The sequence below is a fragment of the Myotis yumanensis genome, unplaced genomic scaffold (assembly GCF_028538775.1).
Source record: "Myotis yumanensis isolate MYYU_CA2020_CCGP unplaced genomic scaffold, mMyoYum1.0.hap1 SCAF_10, whole genome shotgun sequence".
In the NCBI taxonomy this organism is placed as follows: domain Eukaryota; kingdom Metazoa; phylum Chordata; class Mammalia; order Chiroptera; family Vespertilionidae; genus Myotis; species Myotis yumanensis.
The window spans coordinates 4,278,816-4,299,087 of NW_027223761.1; the positions used below are offsets into that span (position 1 = coordinate 4,278,816).

The following is a 20,272-nucleotide window of genomic DNA, read 5'->3' on the forward strand; positions in this document are numbered from 1 at the left end:
TAGGCACCTACCCAGGGGGAAGTAGTGCGGCAGCCGCTGCAGGTAGATGTTCTCGTCCTTCTCCAGAAACACACAGATGATGAGCCGGTCCACCTGCGCCAGGGCCTGATGAGCCTCGCAGGAGCCGCTCCCTGGCTCCCAGGCCTGGTGCCTGTCCCCCCTGCCCCTTTGGGACGCCCTTCAAGTGAGGCTACACCCGCACAGAAGGGGTTCGTGGTGTGTGAAGAGAAGGAGAGGGGATGCAGGAAGGGCTGGTGTGGCCAGAGACTGTGGGCAGGTGCTCTGCACCCTGGCCATTGGCAATGACAGATGGGGCTGGTTAGTGGGACCGGGATGCACCCCCTCACCCCGCCCCTTCAGGCCCCTTCAGCTGGGCCCGGCCTCACCTTGTCCTTGTGCTGCTCCAGCCACTCGCGCAGCGCAGCCAGCACTACCTCCGCCGCCGCCTCGTTGGGGTAGCCTGGGGACCCCGAGAAAGCGAGTCCCGGTTCTGCCCTGCCCTGCCCCCTTGCCGCTCTGCCACCCGTTCAGCTCCCACTGCCTGCCCCGACCCCACTCACCAAACACGCCGGTGGAGATGCAGGGGAACGCCTGTGGGGGGGTGGGGGGGATAGCGTCACTCCGCCACGCCCCTCCTGGCGCCCAGCTGCTCAGGCCGCGCCCGCCCCTCCCCTCCCCGCCCCCGGCGCCCTCACCGCCGAGCGGAGCCGGTGCTCCAGCAGCAGGTCGAGGCTGCTCAGGTAGCAGCTGCGGAGCTCGGCGGCCTGGCTGGCGCTGGGCTCTCCGTGGGCGATGGGCCCCACCGTGTGGATGACATCTGCGGGGGCGACCGGGTCAGGCCCGCCAGGGTCTCCCTGTGCCCTCGGTCCCCCCTGCCAGTCTGGGCTCAAGAGGACGGGAAATGGGCCCTCTCCCCCCTCCAGGTTCCAGGATGTGGCACACAGGGGGGCTCTGGAACCGGAATGCACCCCGATAGGCGCCGCAGGCCCGCTCCCCAGCGCGTGCCCCGGCTAGAGGCTGGGCGCGCGAAGGTCCGGCCCCTGAGCGCTCCCCGGCCCGGCCCCCCCTACCCCCGCCCCCCCCCCCGCCCCCGGCTTTCAGGTCCTCGTCCCACCCCGGCCTCCACGCGGCCCTAGGGTGTGCGGCAGGGCCAGGTCCCGCACTTGGGGCGGAGGAGTGCCCCCGAGGAGGCCTCCAGCAACCTGGGGGGCCGCACCGATGACAAAGGCTGGGTGCGCGCCCCATGGGGCGGGGGCGGGACTCACACTTGGCGGGCAGCCGGTAGCCGCCGGTGATCTTGGCCTTGCCGGTCTCGCAGTTCTGCAGGGTCCGGCACTCGTCGGTGAGCAGGGGCCCGGCGGCCCGGTGAATGCAGCCGTCCACTGTGGGGGGCGGGCGGTGAGCCTGGCGCCTCGCGTCCCGCCCGCGCCCATTGCACAGAGGAGAAGGCCGAGGCCCCGACTGAACGGTCCCCGTCCCCTCGGCTGTGCTGGGGCTCAGCGGGCCCCGCGCCTTCCCCCGAAGGCCGCCGGCCGCTCGCGTCGCCTCCGCCCCCCATGGTTCCCCCGCGGGAGAAACCGAGGCAGAGGGTCCGCGGACCCCGGCAGGAAGCGGCGCGGCACGGCCGGCAGGGGGCGCGCCAGGCACGCTCTGCTCTCCCGGCAGCGGCGAGGGCCCGGCCGGGACGTGGGCGGCTCTGAGCGGTGGGTCGGGCCGCAGGCGCCGGGCCATGGGTAAGTTCTCCGACCCCAGGGTCGGCCTCCCGAGGCGAGGCTCCTGGGCCGCGCAAGCTCTAGGGTCCACTTTACAGATGAGGAAACTGAGGCCACTAGTTACAAGTGGCAGATAAGTCGGCCGTGAGCCTGGTCTCCCGGCCCCTCGGGGCGCGCACCTGCTCCATAACGAGAGCGTCTCGTTAGCGCATCCGCCTTAATTGGGGCCGGGCCGAGCTCGTTAAACCCAGAACGAGAGCGAAGGCGGCTCTGGGGCCCGGCCAGGGGCTCTGGGGGCCCAGCCTGGGCTCAGGTAAACAACTCGGGCTGGCGCAGAGGAGGCACTGTGGGGAGGAGAGGCTCGGCGTCAGGCAGGCCAGGGCCCAGCCTGGGCCCCCCTCACTTCCTGGGCCAATGGGCAGGTTGGCAAGTCCTTTCCCCTGAGCGTCCACTGCTCCATCTGGGAAGTCGGGACAGTGACCCTCCTCGGGGTGGAGTTGGCACCCTGGCCAGGAGATCAGGACGCACCGCTCCCCGGAGATGCGGGAGGGGCCAGGAGCTCTGTGGGCACCAGCAGCTGGGGGCTCACACGCCGGGCAGCAGGGCAGGACCGCCATCTCTCCGTTTCAGAGATGTGCATACTGAGGCCCTTCCTCCTCCATCACAGCCCCACCCCGAATCTTGGCACAGGTTCAGGAACACCAGCTGGACACCCCCTCTGTGCCTCTCGGCGGGGGGCGGGGGGTCCCAATTAAACTTAATTTTGCAGCTTTACTCTGAGCTGATAGCAGATTTTCCAGAGCACCCATAGGTGGGGATGGATGGGATGAAGTTGTTTGGGGAACCCTGGGGAGGGGGCGCTTTGGAACTGTGCAGGGATAGGGCCGCTGCAGCCATGGGAGGGGCGCGCACAGCCTGGAGTGTGCGGGTCCCTGGGCAGTGCCTGCTCTGGGTGGAGGTGCTCGTGACCACCCAGTGCAGTGTTCAACGGCAGGAGCTGTGAGCTGGGCAGCTGGGTTAGGATCCCACCCCCGCGGTCACAGATCCCCAGTCACAGATCCCGCAGTAACAGTTGTGCGACGCAGGGTACTGCCTTTCTGGACCCCGGTTGCCCCATCTGTCAAATGAGATACTGGTAGATAGCCACCTGGCAGGGCTATTGGAGGGTAAGGTGAGTTAGTTTGTGTCGCGTGGGTAAGCCAGAGCCTGGCACGAGTGGAGATGATGCGTGGTTGGCTGGCATTTTCTTAGGACAGGGTGACAAGCTGGGCATGAGCGCGGTGTGTACACCTGAGAGTGTTGGGGAACAGGTGTCCAGCACCGTGTGCTCAGGGTATGCGGGGCACCGGGGCACAGGGGTGAGCACAGGGATGTGTCTGAGCCAGCTCCCCGGGGACATCTCAGGCCTGCCCAGTGGTGTCAGCCACTTGGCACCCAGCTGTCCGCCCTGCAGGTGACCTTGGCCTGCTGCTGGGGGAGGGGGTGGCCTGCGGAAGTGGAACTCACTGAGATCTGTGTTTCAGGGATTTAATGTTTCCTGCAGAAGTGGACAGGCCTGCAGCCAGGCCTTTGGGGCTGACCCGGGGGCAGGAGGTGGAAGGAGGAGGAGGAGTTGGAGCTGGCAGAGGCTGGGGCTGGAGCCTCCCCAGCAGAACGGGGTCGGGCCCTGTGACTGCTCTGCAGGCGGCCAGGGGAGCAGTTCCCTCCAAGCAGAGATGAGGGGGCCCTGGGCACCACCCTGGGCAGAGCACACACCAGCCCCCCCCCACCTCCTCCCTCTCCACACTCCAGTGTTCTCCCTCCTCTGAGTGCCGGAGGGGACCCTGCTGCTTAGCAGAGGCTCGGACCCCAGGCCCTGGTCTGGGCTTCTGTTAGGCTAAGCCCGTGGTCGGCAAACCGCGGCTCGTGAGCCACATGTGGCTCTTTGGCCCCTTGAGTGTGGCTCTTCCACAAAATACCACATGCGGGCACACACATACAGTGCGATTGAAACTTTGCAGAAGTCGGTATTTTGTGGAAGAGCCACACTCAAGGGGCCAAAGAGCCGCATGTGGCTCGCGAGCCGCGGTTTGCTGAGCCGCAGTTTGCCGACCACTGTCCCCAGTTCATACCAGTTGGTCCCTCAGTCCCCTCCCTGGGCCCCTCAGAGTGGACAGGCTGCAGCTGTCTGGGACCCGTCTGCCCTCTCTGCTCCAGCCCTGACCCTCCGCCTGGTCCCAGGCACTCCTCCCAGATAAGCCCAGCGCTCTGCTTGGGAGCCCACCAGCCCTCCTGCCAACAGCATGGCCTCCACACCCCACACTCAGCCTTCAGCTCAGCCAGCCCCTTCATCGTCACATCGTCACAGGCCCGGGCTCTGGCAGGGTTGGGCCAGGCTGGGGGCAGGAAGGGCGTGGGCAGAGGGCAGGGCTGCAGCCTGGCATCCTTGTAGCCAGGCAGGCAGGCTCCTGTGGGGGCCATTTGCCAAGGTGCTTAGGATCTGTTGGCTATTTAGGGTGCTGTAATATTCATGAAGGAAAGATTAGATATTTAAATTTATTCAGTAATAAATGCATCTCAGTGGGGGAGCATTCCTCATGCTAAACAAACAAGCAAGCAGGGGCTAATTAATTATTTACAGGAACTCTAGGAGGCCTTGGCCTGGGGGAGACGGGCAGCTGTGCCCCACCAGAGGGCAGGAGACCCTGACCAGCCCGGGGCCTGCCCCTCCATCCCCTCCCCTCCCCCAGTCACCCTCCACTGTCTGGTGGGTCTGGCCACTGCATAACCATTCTGGGGTTTCTCTTCCCAGAAATCCTGCCCACAAGCTTGCTGGTGGCTTTGGGCAAGTCACTTAACCTCTCTGAGCCTCAGAACTGGCCTCAGAGAGTTGTGGGAGGACTGAGATACGCTGAGTGGTGGCCTGGGGGTGAGGGACTGAAGGCCAGAGTTAGCAACTTGTCCAAGGTCTCCCGTCAGAGGCCAGCTGCTCAGAGTGCGAAGCCCGAAGCCTGTCTAGCAGGAGCAGGGACCGAAGGCTCCTGGAGGCAAAGCCACGCTCTCCGCCATGGCCACGTGGGTGTGGCCTTGCCTGCAGCCCGCCCTGCTCTGCCCCGCCTCCTGTCAGCCCCAGGGCAGGAAGGGAGAGGCTGGGCCTGGGGGCCACCTGTGGGGGGGGATGTCTCAGAGTCTCTGAACTGAGCTGGGGCTGTGAGAGCGGGGCTGACCCAGCTCAGTGAGACCCAAGTCCCTCCCCCAGCTCCTCCACCCTTGCTGCATCCCTTCATCTCCGTGCCTCAGTTTCCTCATCTGCACAAGGTCAGTGACAGCACCTCTCTCCAGGGTTGGCCTGAGTGTTCAGTGAGAGAATGCACCAAAGTGCCCTGCACTTTATCACCCTGTCATCCCATTTTACAGATGGGGACACTGAGGCCCAGTCACAGACTCTGTAAACAGGAGACTACTGTGCCGTTCACGCTCTGAGGCCTCTTTCACCGGAGGGACTGGATGAGTGGCTGGGGCTTGGATTTCCCTGAGAAAGCCCTGGAGTGAGCTTGAGGCCTGAGGGGCTGGGGGTAGGCTGTGCCTCAAGAGCCCAGGCAGGCACCTGGGTCTGGGCCCTAGAGACCACTCCCCACCCAGGCATAGGGGTGCCCAGCCTAAGGCGAGCCCACTCCAGCCACCTTGGTGCTGGCCAGGCCCTAGCCACCTACACGAACACCAAATGCCAGTGCTGGGCAGATGTGGAAACTGAGTCCCTGAGAGGGCACCAGCTGGGTCAAGGGCCGAAGCCTGAGCTGCTGCACCCCCAGGCCTCTGACCCTGCTGAGGGCAGGCCCAGCCACAAAGCCTGGATAAACGACCCACCCACGGGCCCTGTGCCCTCTCTCCTGGCCCCACCCTGCGTGCTCCATCTCTGTTTCCCTCCCAGCCCTGACTGAGCCTTGGGGGCCACACCCACGTGATGCCCTAGTGCCAGAACTGATTTTGTGCTTCTGCCCACGCCCTCCTGCTCACTCATTCATTCAACAAACCCACACCAGGGATAACCAAGATGGTGGCGCAGGTAAACGCCATACTGGCCGCCTCCCACAACCACATCAGAATTACAACTAAAATACAGAACAACCATCATCCAGAACCACCTGAACGCTGGCTGAATGGAAGTCCTACAACTAGAGACGTAAAGAAGAAAGCAGGTTGAGACTAGTAGGAGTGGCGGAGGCAGGGAATGGGCGGGTCCAGCACCCACCTGTGACGTGTTTTTAATCGGGAGGGAGATTGTCTCTGCAAGGGGTCCCAGCCTCAGCCCAGGCTCCCAGAGCTGGGAAGAGAAGTCCCCATAACTGTAGGCTGTAAAACCAGCGGGGATTGGGGCTGAGTGACACAGAGGCTGCTGGAGCCCCAGCTGCTCCTTTTAAAGAGCCGGCACATGAACTGAACTTATAAGGTCCTGCTTGCTCTGAGTTCCAGCCAGGGTGAGACTCTGGGGGACCCAGACACATACGAGGAAGAACTGGATTGTCTGGCATCGGGGCAAGAACTCAGTGGCTTTCTCCCAGATGGAGGTGCTCGCAGGGGTCATTGTTCCTATGCTGGAACCTCCCCGGTTGCAGGGCTGACTGGCAGCCATTTCTGTTTGTTCTGCCCTGGTGATTCCCTGAGACTCCGCCCCATCCATTTTGCAGCTCCACCCAACCTGTTTGCAGCTGCTTTTGCATGTAGAAGGCCAGTCCTGGCTCAGGCTTCAGACTTAGCTAAAATTTCTTAACAAGATGCAGCTGGCTCAACATGCCCCAAACCTATCAATAATAGGCCCAAGATCCTGCACTAACACAAGCCTGCCTTGCTTCACAGCTGGGCCTCGCCTGGACACCTCCAAGCCCAATACAAGTAGCTCCTGCCGAGCGGCCCCAGGCAGTGGCTGGCTTTTCATCTCCCTGGAGGCCCTAGAGCCGGTGAACCTGGTAGACAGCTTCATGAGACTTTCAAGGATCTTAGTGGAAAGTCAAAGAGTCAGACATTAAGCATACACTGACTGAAATAAAGGATAATTTAGAGAATCAAATCAGCAATGTGGAATATGAAGAAGCATAAAACACCCAATTAAAAGAGAAAAAAAATCCAAAAATATGAAGATTGTGTAAGGAGCCTCTGGGACAACTTCAAGCATACCAACATTCCCATTATGGGGGTGCCAGAAGGAGATGAGAGAGAGCAAGATATTGAAACTATTTGAAGAAATAATGACAGGAAACTTCCCCTACCTGGTGAATGAAATAGACTTACAAGTCCAGGAGGCACAGAGAACCCCAAACAAGAGGAACCCTAAGAGGCCCACATCATAAAATGCCAAGGGCTAAAGACAAAGAATCTTAAAAGCAACAAGAGAAAAGCAGTTAGTTACCTAAAAGGGAGTCTCCATACCACTGTCAGCTGATTTCTCAACAGAAACTTTGCAGGCCAGAAGGGAGTGGCAAGAAATATTCAAAGTGATGAATAGCAAGAACCTACAACCAAGATTACTCTACCCAGCAAAGCTCTCATTTAGAATTGAGGGTCAGATAAAGAGCTGCACAGATAAGAAAAAGCTAAAGGAGTCCATCATCACCAACCCAGTATCACATGAAATGTTGAAGGGTATTATTTAAAAAGAGAAAGAAGAAGGAGGAGGAGGAAGGATAAAAAATATGAACAATAAAATGGCAACAAATACATATCTATCAACAATTGAATCTAAAAATAAACAAGAAATCTAATGAACAAAATAAACTGGTGAATAAAATAGGATCAGAGGCATGGACACATGAAACTGATGAATGTCAGAGGGAAGGGGGTGTGTAGGAAGATTAACCAAAGATCTTACCTATGGACACAGACAATAGGGTGGTGAAGGCCTGGGGCCAGTTGGGAACCAGGTGGAGGGGGAAATGGGGGGGAGAGGGGGCATCTGTAATACTCTCAACAATAAAGATTAAAACAAAACAAACAAACAACAACAACAACAACACCCACACCAGCCCCCAGCTCTGTGCTAGGCTTGGGCCCGGCCCATTGGCCCACTGTGGGCGCAGAGCTTACACGCGCCAGGCCCCACCCTCGTGCTGCAGGGCGGGTGGGCGCCCCGGGGAGGAGATGGATGGACGACAGCGCTGCGATGTGATCTGAAATTCATTATGGGGTGAGATCAGCTCCTTAAATGGGGATTTGAAAACATTAGGGCTTCATTATGTACACAACGGCAGCGCCTCGTTCATCATGCAGAAATCACTCCCGTGATTAAACCCCCCACCCGGCAGCTGCATGCGGGGCTGGTGGCATCTTGCCTGCTGGGGGAGGCCGGGGGCCCACCAGCCTGTGCTAGAGCCCCCTCTGCGGACAGAGTCCCCTTGGTCCTCCTACCCAGCGAGGGCCCACTGCTGAGAGGGGGTGAGGAGCACAGGTCACCTGGGGGTCTCGGTGCCTCGGTTTCCTCATCTGAAGAATGGGGAAGCTAATGGTGGAGCCCATAGCATCCAGGTGAGGGGAGGCGAGATTCTGCAGGGAGGGGCTCAGCAAGGCCCTGCATTCACGCGGGGGGGGGCGGGGGGGGCACGGAGGTGGGGCCTTTACTTGGGGAGTCACTCCCCGGCTCATAATCTTCCCTCGCTGCTCCCAGGGTCCACGAAATAAAATCCTCAACTAGAGTAAGGCTGGGGCCCCTCCAGCCTCCACCCGAGATGAGTACTGGCCTCCCGCGTGGCTCCCATGGGCCCTCAGCAGTGGGGAGGGGCCTAGGGGAACGCCCTATGCGAGGCCGGGAAGCACAGCTCTTATACCACCTGTGACAACAGAGTGGCCGAAGGGAGGGGGGAGGGAAGGGGAAGGGGGGGGGGCGGGAGGGTGTGTGTGCTGTTTTGTGCTTGGGAAGGCCTCTCCGAGGAGGGAGACCTTAACAGATGAGACAGTGGTAAGAACTGGCTTCTGGAAGGTCAGAGAAGGAGGGTCCAGGCAGAAGGCCAGCTGGGCAGCAGGGGCTGGGGGGCAGGGCAGGCACCTGGGATTGATCCCATCGAGGTGAGAAGTTTTGAGCAGGGAAGGGGCGCGGTCTGAGAGTCAGTCCTCCGGGCCCCTTTGCTGTTCCCTCATCCCAGGTGCCCTTCCCTGCAGCCCAGCCCAGCCCCACTCTAGGTTAGAGGGTGCTGGCCGGCCCATGCCCTGCCTGGAGCCTGGCACACAGTGGTGCTTCCTCTGAGCCCAGCCCCCCGCCTCCCCCACAGAGCCCAGTCGGTCTCGAGGCCCCCTGTGCCGGGCTCAGCTCGTCAGAGCCCCGGGCCTGGGAAGCAACTGCAGGTTGGTGGCACCAGGCGATGGGAGATAGTGCCGCCGGGCAGGGGTGCTGGGATGGCAAGTGCACGGGGCAGAATACATAGAGGCCTCGCTGATCCTCCGGGGCCTGACTGTCTATGAACAGAGGAGAGCAGGAGAGAGAAAAGAAGAGGGAGCAAGAGAGAATGAGACATGGGGAGAGGGCACGTGCTGGAGAGAAAGCAGTAGAGAGGGAGACAGACCCCAGCGAGGGAGCAGAGACAAGGGGCAGGCAGAGCCCAGGAGGCAGAGAGGCTGAGCGCAGGAAGGAGGGAGGGGGAGGGGTGGGTGAGAGACCAGAGAGGGAAAGAAATGGCACCTCCCCCCCAGGATCACGCCTGCCTGGTGCCTGTGCCAGAGAGAGAGGATGGGCCAGGTGGTGAGGGAGCGCCGTGGTGCGGGAGGGATGTGGGCACGCGGGCACACAGGCGCCTGGGGGGGGGGTCGCGGGCCTGGGCACAGCCAGTCCGCACACAGGGCTGCAGGGAGCACCTACTTTCCGCCGGGAGGTGGACAGACAGGCGCTGTGCGTGCCCCTCGGGGTGGTCGGACGGGAGCAGTTGGTACCTAAGTCACCACACAAATGGAGTCTGATGATGAAGGTGGCAGATGCGGCCACGAGGGACAGGGCCTGTGCGTGTCCCAGCGCCGCCGAGAACTGCCAGGAGCGCACAGGCCTCAGACGGGGAGGGGCTGAGGCTGGCGTGACAGATGATGAGGAGGAAGGCTGGGAGGGTGGCAGAGGCGGGGAGGGGGGGGCAGAGGAGGCCTCAGGCACAGCAGCAGCAGGTGCCAAGGCCCCGGCCACCCGGGCTTCTCTGGTCTGTGACATGCCTGGGCACCGGGGTGCAGGGAACACACACGGGGACCGGCCACGTGGGCGCGGGGAGCTGCTCAGAGCTGAGCGGGCGGGAGGGCGCAAGCGCTGGCTCCTGCGGGTGCGGTGGGCCGCGGACCCCAAAGCAAGGGGGATCGTTGGCAGTGTGTGTGTGTGGGGAATGGGTGGGGGCTCCATCCCGCTCTGCCCACCTGCCCTGCCAGGGACCTACCGACTGCAGCCCAGCCAGCTCCGGGGGCACTGCCAGGCGGGTGCGGAGATGGCGGCCATGCCAGCAGAGGAAGGCGCCCCGAATTAATCTGTCACTGAGGCTGGGCCGTGGCAGGCGCAGTCATGATTTAGATGAATAATTGAAACGCTCCGATACATTTATTATCCCTTTAGTGCAAAAGTGGCAGAGAAAGACGAGGGGTAATTGAAAAAGCGCGCACAAATCTCCGCGAGAAAGCCGGCTCCTTATCGCCAAGTAAACATTTCAGTCCTAATAAACAGGAGAGACACGCGTCAGGGCCCTGTCGATTCCCTCCCTGATTTAGGGCCCGCCTCCCTTCTTACCATACAATAAGAGAGTGTTTAAAAATATTTTTTTTTATCGAGACAGTAAAAGGCTCTCTGGGAGGGAGGAGGGAGGCGGGAGGCGGGAGGAGGGAGAGCGGGCGAGGGCCGGCAGTCTCCAGGCGAAGGGTTAGGCTGGGAGGCTGGGTGGCTGCCCAAGACTCGGCCCTCTACCTGGTGGGCCTCTCCGCCTTCTGTCCCTGTTGAGCTCCTGTTCAGCCGTTAGGGCCCAAGTCAGATGTCCCCTCTGCTGGGAAGCCTTCTACCAAAATGGGTCTCTTTGGGGGCAGAACCGAGTCCTGAGCCCCACCCCCAGTCCCCAAACACACCCTCAGAAAGAAAGAGCCCTGGGAAGGGGAGTAGGGGGCTTCCCAAGACTCACTGTTGCCAGAACCAGCTGGCGTTGAAGCTACACAACCTAGCATAGCCCTGGGGCCTGGTCGGGGGAGCCTGGACCCTGGGGGAGGGGGGGAGTCTTTTGGCCCCAGCACCCCCTGGGGGCTTTCCCTGAGGTTGGGGTGCCCAGCAGGCTCCCTTCCCCAGAGGCCGCATCCTCTCCACTCGGAATCACCGCGTCCAGCAGTAGACACTGTGGGCTGCTGCACCACAGCTCCGCAGGCCAGGCTCCGTTCCCTTAGAGGGCCCCCTCCGGGCTGATGGCTGCCCAGCCCCGCTGGCTCATTCCGCTGTCCCTCTCTGCAGGGCTGGCCGGGCACCGGGGGCAGGAGATCTGGGTCCCACCTCCGAGGGCAGCACCCAGCACAGAGTGTGCCGCTAACTGCCCCACAAGATCCCCAGAACCCTGCTCCTGGGGAAGGTGCGTTCCAGTGGGGACACAGGCAAGAGAACAAACATGACACTGAGTCCACGAGGGGGTCAGTGCTGCGGGGGAGGCACAGAGCAGGTGGGAGGAGGGCGTGGGCTGGGCCATTCTAAACCGTGGCCGGGGCAGCCAAGGGGACTCCTGCTGGTAGGTGCCTGGGCGGCTGGGTAGGTGGGTGGGTGGTGATGGGAGGAAGGTGGGTAGATGGATGGACAGCTGGGTAGGTGGGTGGGTGGTGATGGGAGATGGATGGGTGGGTGGGTGGGTGGGTAGATAAATGGGTGGTAACAGGAGAGTCGGGAGTGGGTAGAGGCCTGAACCCCTCATGGTGGGAACTTCAGGGGACCCCATGGGGAGGCTGGGGTCCATCTGGGCGGAGTCAGGCAGGGACCCCGGCCCCCAGCGCAGGCTGCTCCTCCCGGGTGGGCTAAGGCTGGTGGACCCGACCAGACCAGGGTGGTCAGGGCACAGGGCACAGACGTGAAGGCAGAGATGTCCCGGGACACGGGGCCTCTCCCTTCCAGCCCCAGGCGGGTGTCAGGCCCCACCAGCTCCCGCCTCACCCCTCCCTCGGTCCCCTCCCTCCCGCCTCCACCTGTTCCAATCACATTAGCGGAGTGACAGCCCCAGCAAGTCCTTGCGGCGGCTCCATAAATCTCAGCCGGCGCTAAAAGGCTGGACTCCGGGCCCACTTCCTCCCGCGCCCCGGCTCACCCCATCCATCTTGCGTCAGTCAGGCCGCACTGGGGCTGCTGTGGCCTCCTCTCACCCTCAGTGACTCAGGAAGGGGAGTTAGAGGGACCCCAAGGTGCCTCCCTCCTTAGTCTGGCCAGAGCAGGTGCCCTCTGACCTCCCAGAGCGAGGCCACCAGGCCGTCTATGAGCCACACCCTGCCGGGCCTGAAACCTCAGTGGCTCCCCCTGCCCCCGACGGGCTGTAAGGCCATCCCTGCCTTCACTGCAGGTCGTTCGCTCACACCATTTACTGAGCCCCTGCTCTGTGGGCGGGCAGAGCCGCTGCGGGCGCTGGAGATAGTGGTGCCTTCCGAGCTTCTGCTCTCGGGCAGACAGACAATAAACAATGAGCACAATAAACAGGGAGCTTGCTTGGCAGGTGAGGGAGAGGTGCCCCTAGGAGAAGAAAACCTAGAGCAGTTGAGGGGCCCGGGAGGCAGGGCAGGGCAGGGCAGGCAGCTGCAATTTCACTTACGGGTGAGGGCGGCCGGGGAGAAGTGGCGTGTGAGGCGTGTAAGAGGGGAAGGGGGCAGCCACGTGGCTATATGAAGGAGCATTCTGGGCAGAGGGCTCAGCCAGTGCAAAGGCCCTGGGGCAGGAGCGGGCCAGCCAGTTCCAGGAAGGATGGCCGGTGTGGCAGGCGCTGAGTGGGGAAGGGCCAGGCCGGGTGGTGGGGAGCCTGGGCGGTGTCTGGGGAGCTGGGGACCATGGCTCTGAGGGAGGGGAGAGCCCTGGCAGAGTGTTGAGCAGAAGAGGGGTGTGGCCTGACGTAGGATTTAGAAGGCCCACACCTTTTTGAGGTCCTTGTCTTTGGACACGGAAAGGCTAAAACTCCAGCCCCTCATGGGGTCTCCCGCCCCCGCCTCCTCCTGGCTCTGGTGTCCCATCTTCCGAGCTTCCCCCAACCCCCATGCTCTCCCTCACTCAGGGTTTACCTGCTGGTCCCTTTGCCCAGGACACCCTTCCCACTGCTCTCCCCCAGCTCTCTCCTACCATAGGCACCACCTCCTTCCAGGAGCCGCCCTGATGCCCAAGCCTGGACACTGCTCCTGGCTGAGTCCCCCCCCCGTGCCTGCGAGTGCTGCCCCCCGCCCCCCCGGCCACCCTGTGTAATGGTGGGTGCTCTCCTCTGGACTGTGAGCCCTGGGAGGGCAGGGACCAAGCCCCTCTGGTGCCCAGTGGGTCTGTCCTGGCACCCAGGTCAGGGCCCAGCACACAGTAGGTGCTCAGTCATTGGGTGATGGGTGAACAGACGGGGAGGGGTGGCTGTGGGCAGAGCAGGGCCTCAGGGTCCTCCAAAAGGACCGGCTTCGGAAGAGGGTCCCAGGGGGCCTGTCTGCACCCCCGCCTCCAGCGAAGCCCCTCATTCTGTGAGGCCTCCAGGGGAGCAGTGACCTCCACAGGGACAGCGGAGGAGAAGCGGGGGGCGGAGGGAAAACATCCGCCACAAACAGCCCCGCGTCCTGGCTGGGCACCCACAGCTCTTAGCGCTGCTCTTATTCATCCTGACCTTCGCTGCCCCTTTTATTTCCCCCCTTTTAAAACCTGGCCTGGGCCCCGCCACCACTGCCGTAAACACAGCCCCCGGGATTTATCCAGCGGCGCATTAACCCCTGCCCCCGGCCTCGCCAATCATCCCGCTGCCTGCGCTACGGCGGCAGCCCAGCCAGCGCGGGGCGGGGGCGAGGGGCTGGGGGCAGCCGGGCACAGCTGGCTGAGGAGTCGGGCCCTGGGCAAAGGGCCTGGCCCGCGGCACCTGCTGACCTTGGCCTGGCTGCAGAGCCCGCCCTGACCTCGGGCTGCCCACCTGGCCCTGCCGGGACCCCGCCTCCTGGTGGGCGTTCCCACGTGTGAACAGTCTCTCTCCAGGCTGCCCCCCCACAGTGGGCAGGGCTCTCCCTGGCTTTCCAGACCTTGGCCTGGCTGTGGAGTCACCTTTCAAGGTTTGGGAGCAGAGCACAGACCGTAATTTTCCCCTCGCCCTGGGAAACTGAGGCCAAAGGGTCAAAGGCAGGGCTGGGCTCTCCCCACCTCCCCTGCGGCCCCCAGTCCCTGGCCCTTTCAAACCTCACATGCCCCCCTCCTCCCAGTCACAGAGGAGGCCTCTGTTCAGAGGGTGGGGACCTGCCCAGGCCGCCCAGCAGTGAGGGACCCGGCCTGCCACAGGCGTCTGGCTTTGTCTACAGTGATGGCAGCCAGACAAGGCCGAGAGGGAGGGAGGGGCAGGGAAGGGGCAGACGGAGACGGGGGGCACTGTGGGGCCACGGGAAGGCTGCGGCAGCAGCCAGCACAGGGGCGGGGGCCCCAGGGAGAGAAGCAGCCGAGGAGGGAGTATCATCTCCCCCTACCCCCTGACCCCCCCACACACCCTCAGACCGTAGGAAGGGTCGCAGGTCACTCACCACCGCCGCCTCCGAGCAGGGAGCTGTTGGCTGCAAGAGACAGAAAAGGCGGTCAGGTGGGGCGGTCAGGTGGGTTGGTCAGGTGGGGCGGTCAGGTGGGGCGGTCAGGTGGGGTGGGCTGGTGGGGTGGTCAGGTGGGGGGGTCAGGTGGGGCGGGCTGGTGGGCAGGCCGTGTGGAGGTGGAGATGGGGCTGCCAGCTGGGCCCTCAGACTCTGGGCACAGTCTCCTCCGAGGCAGGCAGGTGAGGGGAGGTGAAGGGGCTGGGACTCCTCTCCCCGGAGGCCTTGTGGGCCTGGGTTTGCATGGCGGTGAGGGAGGGCCGGGAGCCGCCAGGGTCCTGCCCGCTCACCCTGAAGCAGCTGCACGTGGGGTCTGGAATGGCAGACGACCTGCGGCCAGGAGTGTCCACTGCGTTCGTTCACTCATTCACTCAGTCATTCACTCATTCATTCATTCACTCATTCATTCACTCATTCACTCACTCACTCATTCACTCATTCATTCACTCACTCATTCACTCACTCATTCACTCACTCACTCATTCACTCAGTCATTCACTCATTCACTCACTCACTGACTCACTCATTCACTCACTCACTCATTCACTCGCCCACAGTGTCTCTGGAGGCCCGTCTTGCCGGGCTGGGGTAGGGATGTGGACAAAGAGGGCTACTGAGGGTCACAGGCCGGAAGCCCTGGGACACTAGGGTCGCAGCCGTGGTAGTGATGAGTGTGTGGGGGGCAGAACATGAGATGGTGGATGACATGAGGGCCCGGAGCACTGGGCCTGGACCCAAAGCCGGGTCAGCAGATGGGTGACTCGAGCCCCTGGCCCCTGTGCCTCAGTTTCCCCAGGGAGAATAGGCCACCTTCCAGGGTTGATGTGAAACAAAGGAGCTCCCACCCTGGCCCCTCCCTCGACCAGAGCGGGACTGCCAGCCGCTGCGGCTGCCCTGTCCACCTCGCTCTGCCTGGCTGGCTGCCCTCCCACCCTCCGCTGGCCGAAGGGGGCAAAGTGAAGCAGGCAGCCTCTGCCGACGTCGGGCTGCTCAGGTCAGCACCCCCCTGCCCCCCGCCCCCAGCAGGGCTCCAGCTCCGGCCGCACGGCGCACCTGTGTTGGCTGCGGGTGCCAGTCAGGGCCGCTGTGCCCCGGCCCAGGTGCTGCCCAGGTGGGAGAGCAGCTGTGCCCCGGCCCCTGGGCCGCAGGAGCCCTGGCTCCAGGCAGGGCCTTCAGCTCCTGCACCGCCCGGGCGCCCTGCCTCCCCCGTGTCGCAGCCCCTCTGCGTGCGGGGACACGAAGCAGAGCCGGGCCAGGAGCGGCCCATTTCCGGCCACCGCGGCGGCGGGTGCCACGCGGAAGCTGCGGACGCGGCTAAGTGGTGTCGGCGGCTCCGAGTGGCTGGTCTCCCGGAGCTGACAGCGCTCCGCTTGGGGAATAATTAATTCCGCAGCCTGAAAACCCAGGGCTGCAAGTTGCCACGTTACTTGCCAGATTAATACAAGCAGCTAATTAAGATGGAGCGGCGAGGAGCGACTGGCGCTCCCCGAGCAGGGCCAGCGGGCCACGGGGAGCTCGGAGGCGGCGAGGCAGCTGGGGCCGGACCCCAGGGGGAGCACGAGGGGGGCCGACGGGACCCCAGGCGGACAGGCAGGCGGCTGAGGGGCTGGGCCCCACCGGCCCTGGATGCGGCCTCTGCCCCAGGAAGGCGCGTTCGGTGACAGCGTGTGGGCTGTTTGCCAGGCACCGGCGAGGCTGCACACAGGCCTGTTCACTCACAGGGAAGCCACAGGAAAGAGCTGTTGTCTCCATTTTATAGACACGGAAGCCGAGGCCCCAGGGTTGTGTTGCGCGTGGAGGTAGCAGGATCGCAAGTGGGTCTGTGTGACTCCAAAGCCAAGCCGTAAAGTGGGCTAACCCCCGGGCAGACAGCCCTCCCATGGCCAGGGCCCGGGCTTGCCTCCTCCACATCACGGCAGAGCGCACAGGAGGCCCGCCCCCACCCCGCCAGGTCTGAGTGCAGAGCTGGGGGGGTGGGCATCGGGACAGCCCTGTCCCAGAGCCAGCAGGGGCATCTCGGGTCCAGGGGGTCCAGCTCCCAGCGCCCTAGGTCCTCAGGGCAGTCCTGGCGGCTGTCGGAAGCTGCCCTCCGTGGTCCTTCCCCACCTCCCACATCACCTCTCTCTCTTAATTAACACCGGCTGCAAATGAGCTGGCTCCCGCTCTGAGGGCTCGGTGCCAAATGGGTTGGCAGGGAGCCTTGAAGGGGCAGGAGGGGAGGGGGCACCGACCTGCCGCTCTGCGGGCCTCTGTCGGAAGGCGATGCCAACCCCACCTTGTGCGACCCTGCCCAGGAGAGGGAACTGGGGTGACTGATGTCCACCGGGCCAGGAGTATCCAGGGGCCGAGGAGGCGGGCCTGGGCCAGAGGAAGGCTTTCCCCAGGCTGAGCCGGGGGCGGGCCGCCAGGTGGCATTACCTGCCACAGGTGGGGCCGACTTGGGTTGCACAGAGGACTGGTCACCGGCCTGTCCCAGCTCAGCAGGGGTCCTAGGAGGCTGGCCTGCAGGGCCCTTGCCCAGCCCACCACACTCAGTTCACGGTGGGGACTCGGGGGAAGGGCAGCGACCCTGCGGTCCTCCCCTGCTCTCGCCCTGGCCCGCGTCTGGCTCTGTCCCAGGTACCTGGCCGCCTGGCCACCCGGAACGCCCACAGGCTGACCAAGGTCTCAGCTGGGCCGGATCCCCGGGCAAATGGCCTGGGGGTTTGGGGAGGGTGCTGACAAAGGGGGAGCAGTGCCAAAGATACCAACAGGCACCCCTTGGGTGTGCCACCCAGCCTCCCACCGGAAGCAGGTGGTCCCAGGCCTTCCTGCTCCCAGGCCAGGGCTGGCTCTCCCCCACCTCCCCAACCCGACGCCGGCCTTGCGTCTCCAGCTCCTGCCCCTTCCGCTGGCCGCCCTTCATGCCCTCAGTTTGGCTTCAGGCTCCAATCACCACGGGGATCAGCCCATTTCTCAGGTGAGGAAAGGAGGCTCGCAGAGTGAGTGGGGAGTGGGGAAGGGGCTGGAACAGGACAGTTGGTTGTTGGCACCCATTTCCTTCACCCCTGTTCCCTCCCTGAGCCTGAAGGTTCCTGACACCTTCTCCCTGAGCCTGGTGATGGCTGAGCCGCCAGCCGAGTGGTGTGGGGATGAGCCCTGGATTCCAGTCTGAGCCGGGGCTCCCGACCTGCCCCTGCCCCAGGGACCCAACCTGCCCCAGCAAAGCAGGGCTCTGTGAGCTCAGGAGGGGCTGGGCGAGCTGGGCCCAGGCCTCCCCCTGGGGCCTAGGGAGGGGATGAGTCTTAGTCTGGCTTTGCAGGGGGTGTAGGTTCCTGGGACAGAGGGGGCACCCTGGGGGTGGGGTGCAGGTCTGGAAACTGCCAGCAACTCTGCTCATCTGCCCCCCCCCCCCGCCCCCCCCCCCGCCCCCCGCAGCTCAGGTGGCCCAGGCCCCTGCGTCCCCTGCCCGTGGATGCCGACGTGCCTGTGCCGCGCTCCACTGGCCTTGAGTAACTGGCTCCAAGCTCAGTGCTGGGCCTGTGACCTTGGGGTGGCAATGAGTCCTCACCCCTCTCGCCAGTCGCTACCAAATCCTCTGTCCCCTGATGGTGGCCCAGCGGGTCAGGGGCTGGGGGCCTGGGGCGCTCACTCCCCACCTCCACACACACTGCTGCCCTCCCCGCCCCCCACTGCTACTCATGCAGTGTACCCCCAACCCCATTCACCCCTGCTCCCTCCACGCCCTCAGGCCCTGCGCACCTCCTCTGGGGGCGGGGTGGGGTGGGGGACCCAGCCCCTCCCCACCCAGCACTTGCTGTCCCTGTGGGCAGGGTGGTGTCGCTCCCCAGGCTGTGCTCCTACTCCTGAGCTGGTTCAGGGCTGGCAGGTGGCCACTGCCCAGTGACAGGGAGAAGGCTAGGCCACCGTCACTGCAGGGCAGAGGACACCCGGGGGCAAGGCAGACCCCGGGGGCCACTTCTCTCTCTGCACAGAACAGTTTAACTGGGTGCCAACCATGTGCCAGCTGCCACAAGCATACTGAGATGAAGCAGACACTCCCTGGGAGGAGGGGAGCTCCAGTCCTGGGGGGTGGGCGGGGGCAGCCTGAAGACTGGCAGGCTTCATGGAGGAGGCGGCCTGTGAGCTGAGGCTGGAGGGAGGCTGTGCTTTCAGAGTAGGAAAGGCATGTGGGTGGGGCATGGCCGGACGGATCACGGTACTTTCCTGTTCAGGATGAGGGGCCTGGTCAGCGGGAGGGGGTCGGAGGGGCTGTAGGAGCTGGGATGGGAAGAGGGAGCTGAGGGGCAGAGGGAGGCCCCTCCTCCTCTCCCGGTGGTCCCCCCCCCCGCCCAGCACCTCATTAGAGGAAGAGCCCCCACTTTGAGGGCCCAGTCATGTGTCCTGGGCCCACAATACTTTGAGGGAGACAGGAAAATGTTGTCATTTCTTTTAAGAAAAACGTGAACTTTAAGGTTGAAGAAGATGTTTTCACGTATAACGTTCATATGTTTGTCTTTATGCCAATAAAGTAATCAAATCTAACTTTAATATTTTTTTAGATAAAAAGGGCCCACAGCGGCAGGAGGGCTGGGCGGAGGCCAGGTCAGCTCCGAGCTCACACGGCTCGTTCACGCGCACCCCGTGCGGGAGACACCGTTACTGCCCCGTTTACAGACGAGGGAGCTGGTCCACGGAGCACGGCCTCCCACAGGCGGATGGTGAGTCTCCTCTTTTACCCGCGGCTCCTTGACCGCCCCCCCCCCCCCCCACAGCCCCTGGGCGCTCAGGGTAGGGAACCGATCCCTGGCATTCCCAGGCCTATGGCCCGCCGGCTCACCCCTCATCGCTTCCCCGCGCCCCTCCACCTCTCCCTCAGCCACACTCCAGGTCCTCAAACTTGCCCCATTCCTCCTGCCCCAGGGCCTTTGCATGGGCTGGTACCGCTGCCTGGCAGACAGCCTCCCCATCTCCCAGCCTGGGAGTCAGCTACCAGGGTCTCGAGCATCCCTGGCTACGCCCTCCCCTGGGTCATGAATCACTGCCCCCAGCATCTTCCCCTCCCAGGTGAGTGCCTCCCCCCTCCCCCCTTAGCCCGTGTGTCTCGCCCACAGTGTGTCCCCAGCTCCCAGCAGAGCCGGTGCACAGCAGGTGCCCGCTGACAGTTTACTGAGCAGACCGAACAGGCTGTACACGGGTTGTGCTGAGTCGCTCGGCGAGGCCGCACGGGGACCACCACCCTGCCTGGCTCTCACCCACGGGGCCTGGCAGAGGCAGGACCTGGGTGGGAGGGTGCTGGCCACAGGGCTGGTCCAAGGGCAGTGGCGGGAGGCGGGTGGGAGCCTTTCTCTGATGGGAACTAGATTTCCAGCCCCGGGTGGGGGAGCACCCAGGGAGGCAGGGACATGTGCGGGGGCGGGCGGCTGCCAGAGGGGACTCAGTGATCTGAGGAGAGCGCTGAGCCGGTCACCGGGCCAGGGAGGGCCTGCACGCGGGCACAGTGGTGACAGCAGTGACTTTGAGCCCACACAGTCCCCCTGTGTGTTTCCGGGGGCCACTGCTGGCACATGCTCCGACCGCTGCTCCTCCAAACACCTTGTCCCGGCTTCACATGCCAGAGAGGCCACCCACCAGCCTCCCGGAACTGGGGGCTGCTCCCTCCGCCCCCGCAGGCCTGGCTGCTGTCCTCCACCCTCCTTTGCGAGGCCAGATCTCAGCTTTCTGTCATTTGACCAGTCGGCATCCAGTGCCCACTGTGCCAGGCTCTGGGACGCAGCCGGGCAAGGCCCTGCAGCACAGAGCTCACCGGCCAGGGCGGGTTGGGAAACAATAGAAGGAGAATA

At 63.6% G+C, this 20,272-nt stretch overlaps 1 protein-coding gene across 2 annotated transcripts in view; it reads right to left on the reverse strand.

Moving 5' to 3' along the window:
• MACROD1 (mono-ADP ribosylhydrolase 1) overlaps positions 1-20,272 on the reverse strand; it is a 130,082-nt gene that overhangs the window by 358 nt on the left and 109,452 nt on the right. For both annotated transcript variants that reach the window (XM_070426421.1, XM_070426422.1), the window contains exons 4-9: positions 14,391-14,420; positions 1,266-1,382; positions 696-817; positions 561-591; positions 387-460; positions 12-93 (exon numbers count right to left, since the gene is read on the reverse strand). In XM_070426421.1, coding sequence (XP_070282522.1) covers positions 12-93; positions 387-460; positions 561-591; positions 696-817; positions 1,266-1,382; positions 14,391-14,420 — 456 coding nt within the window. The remainder of the gene's footprint in view (positions 1-11; positions 94-386; positions 461-560; positions 592-695; positions 818-1,265; positions 1,383-14,390; positions 14,421-20,272) is intronic.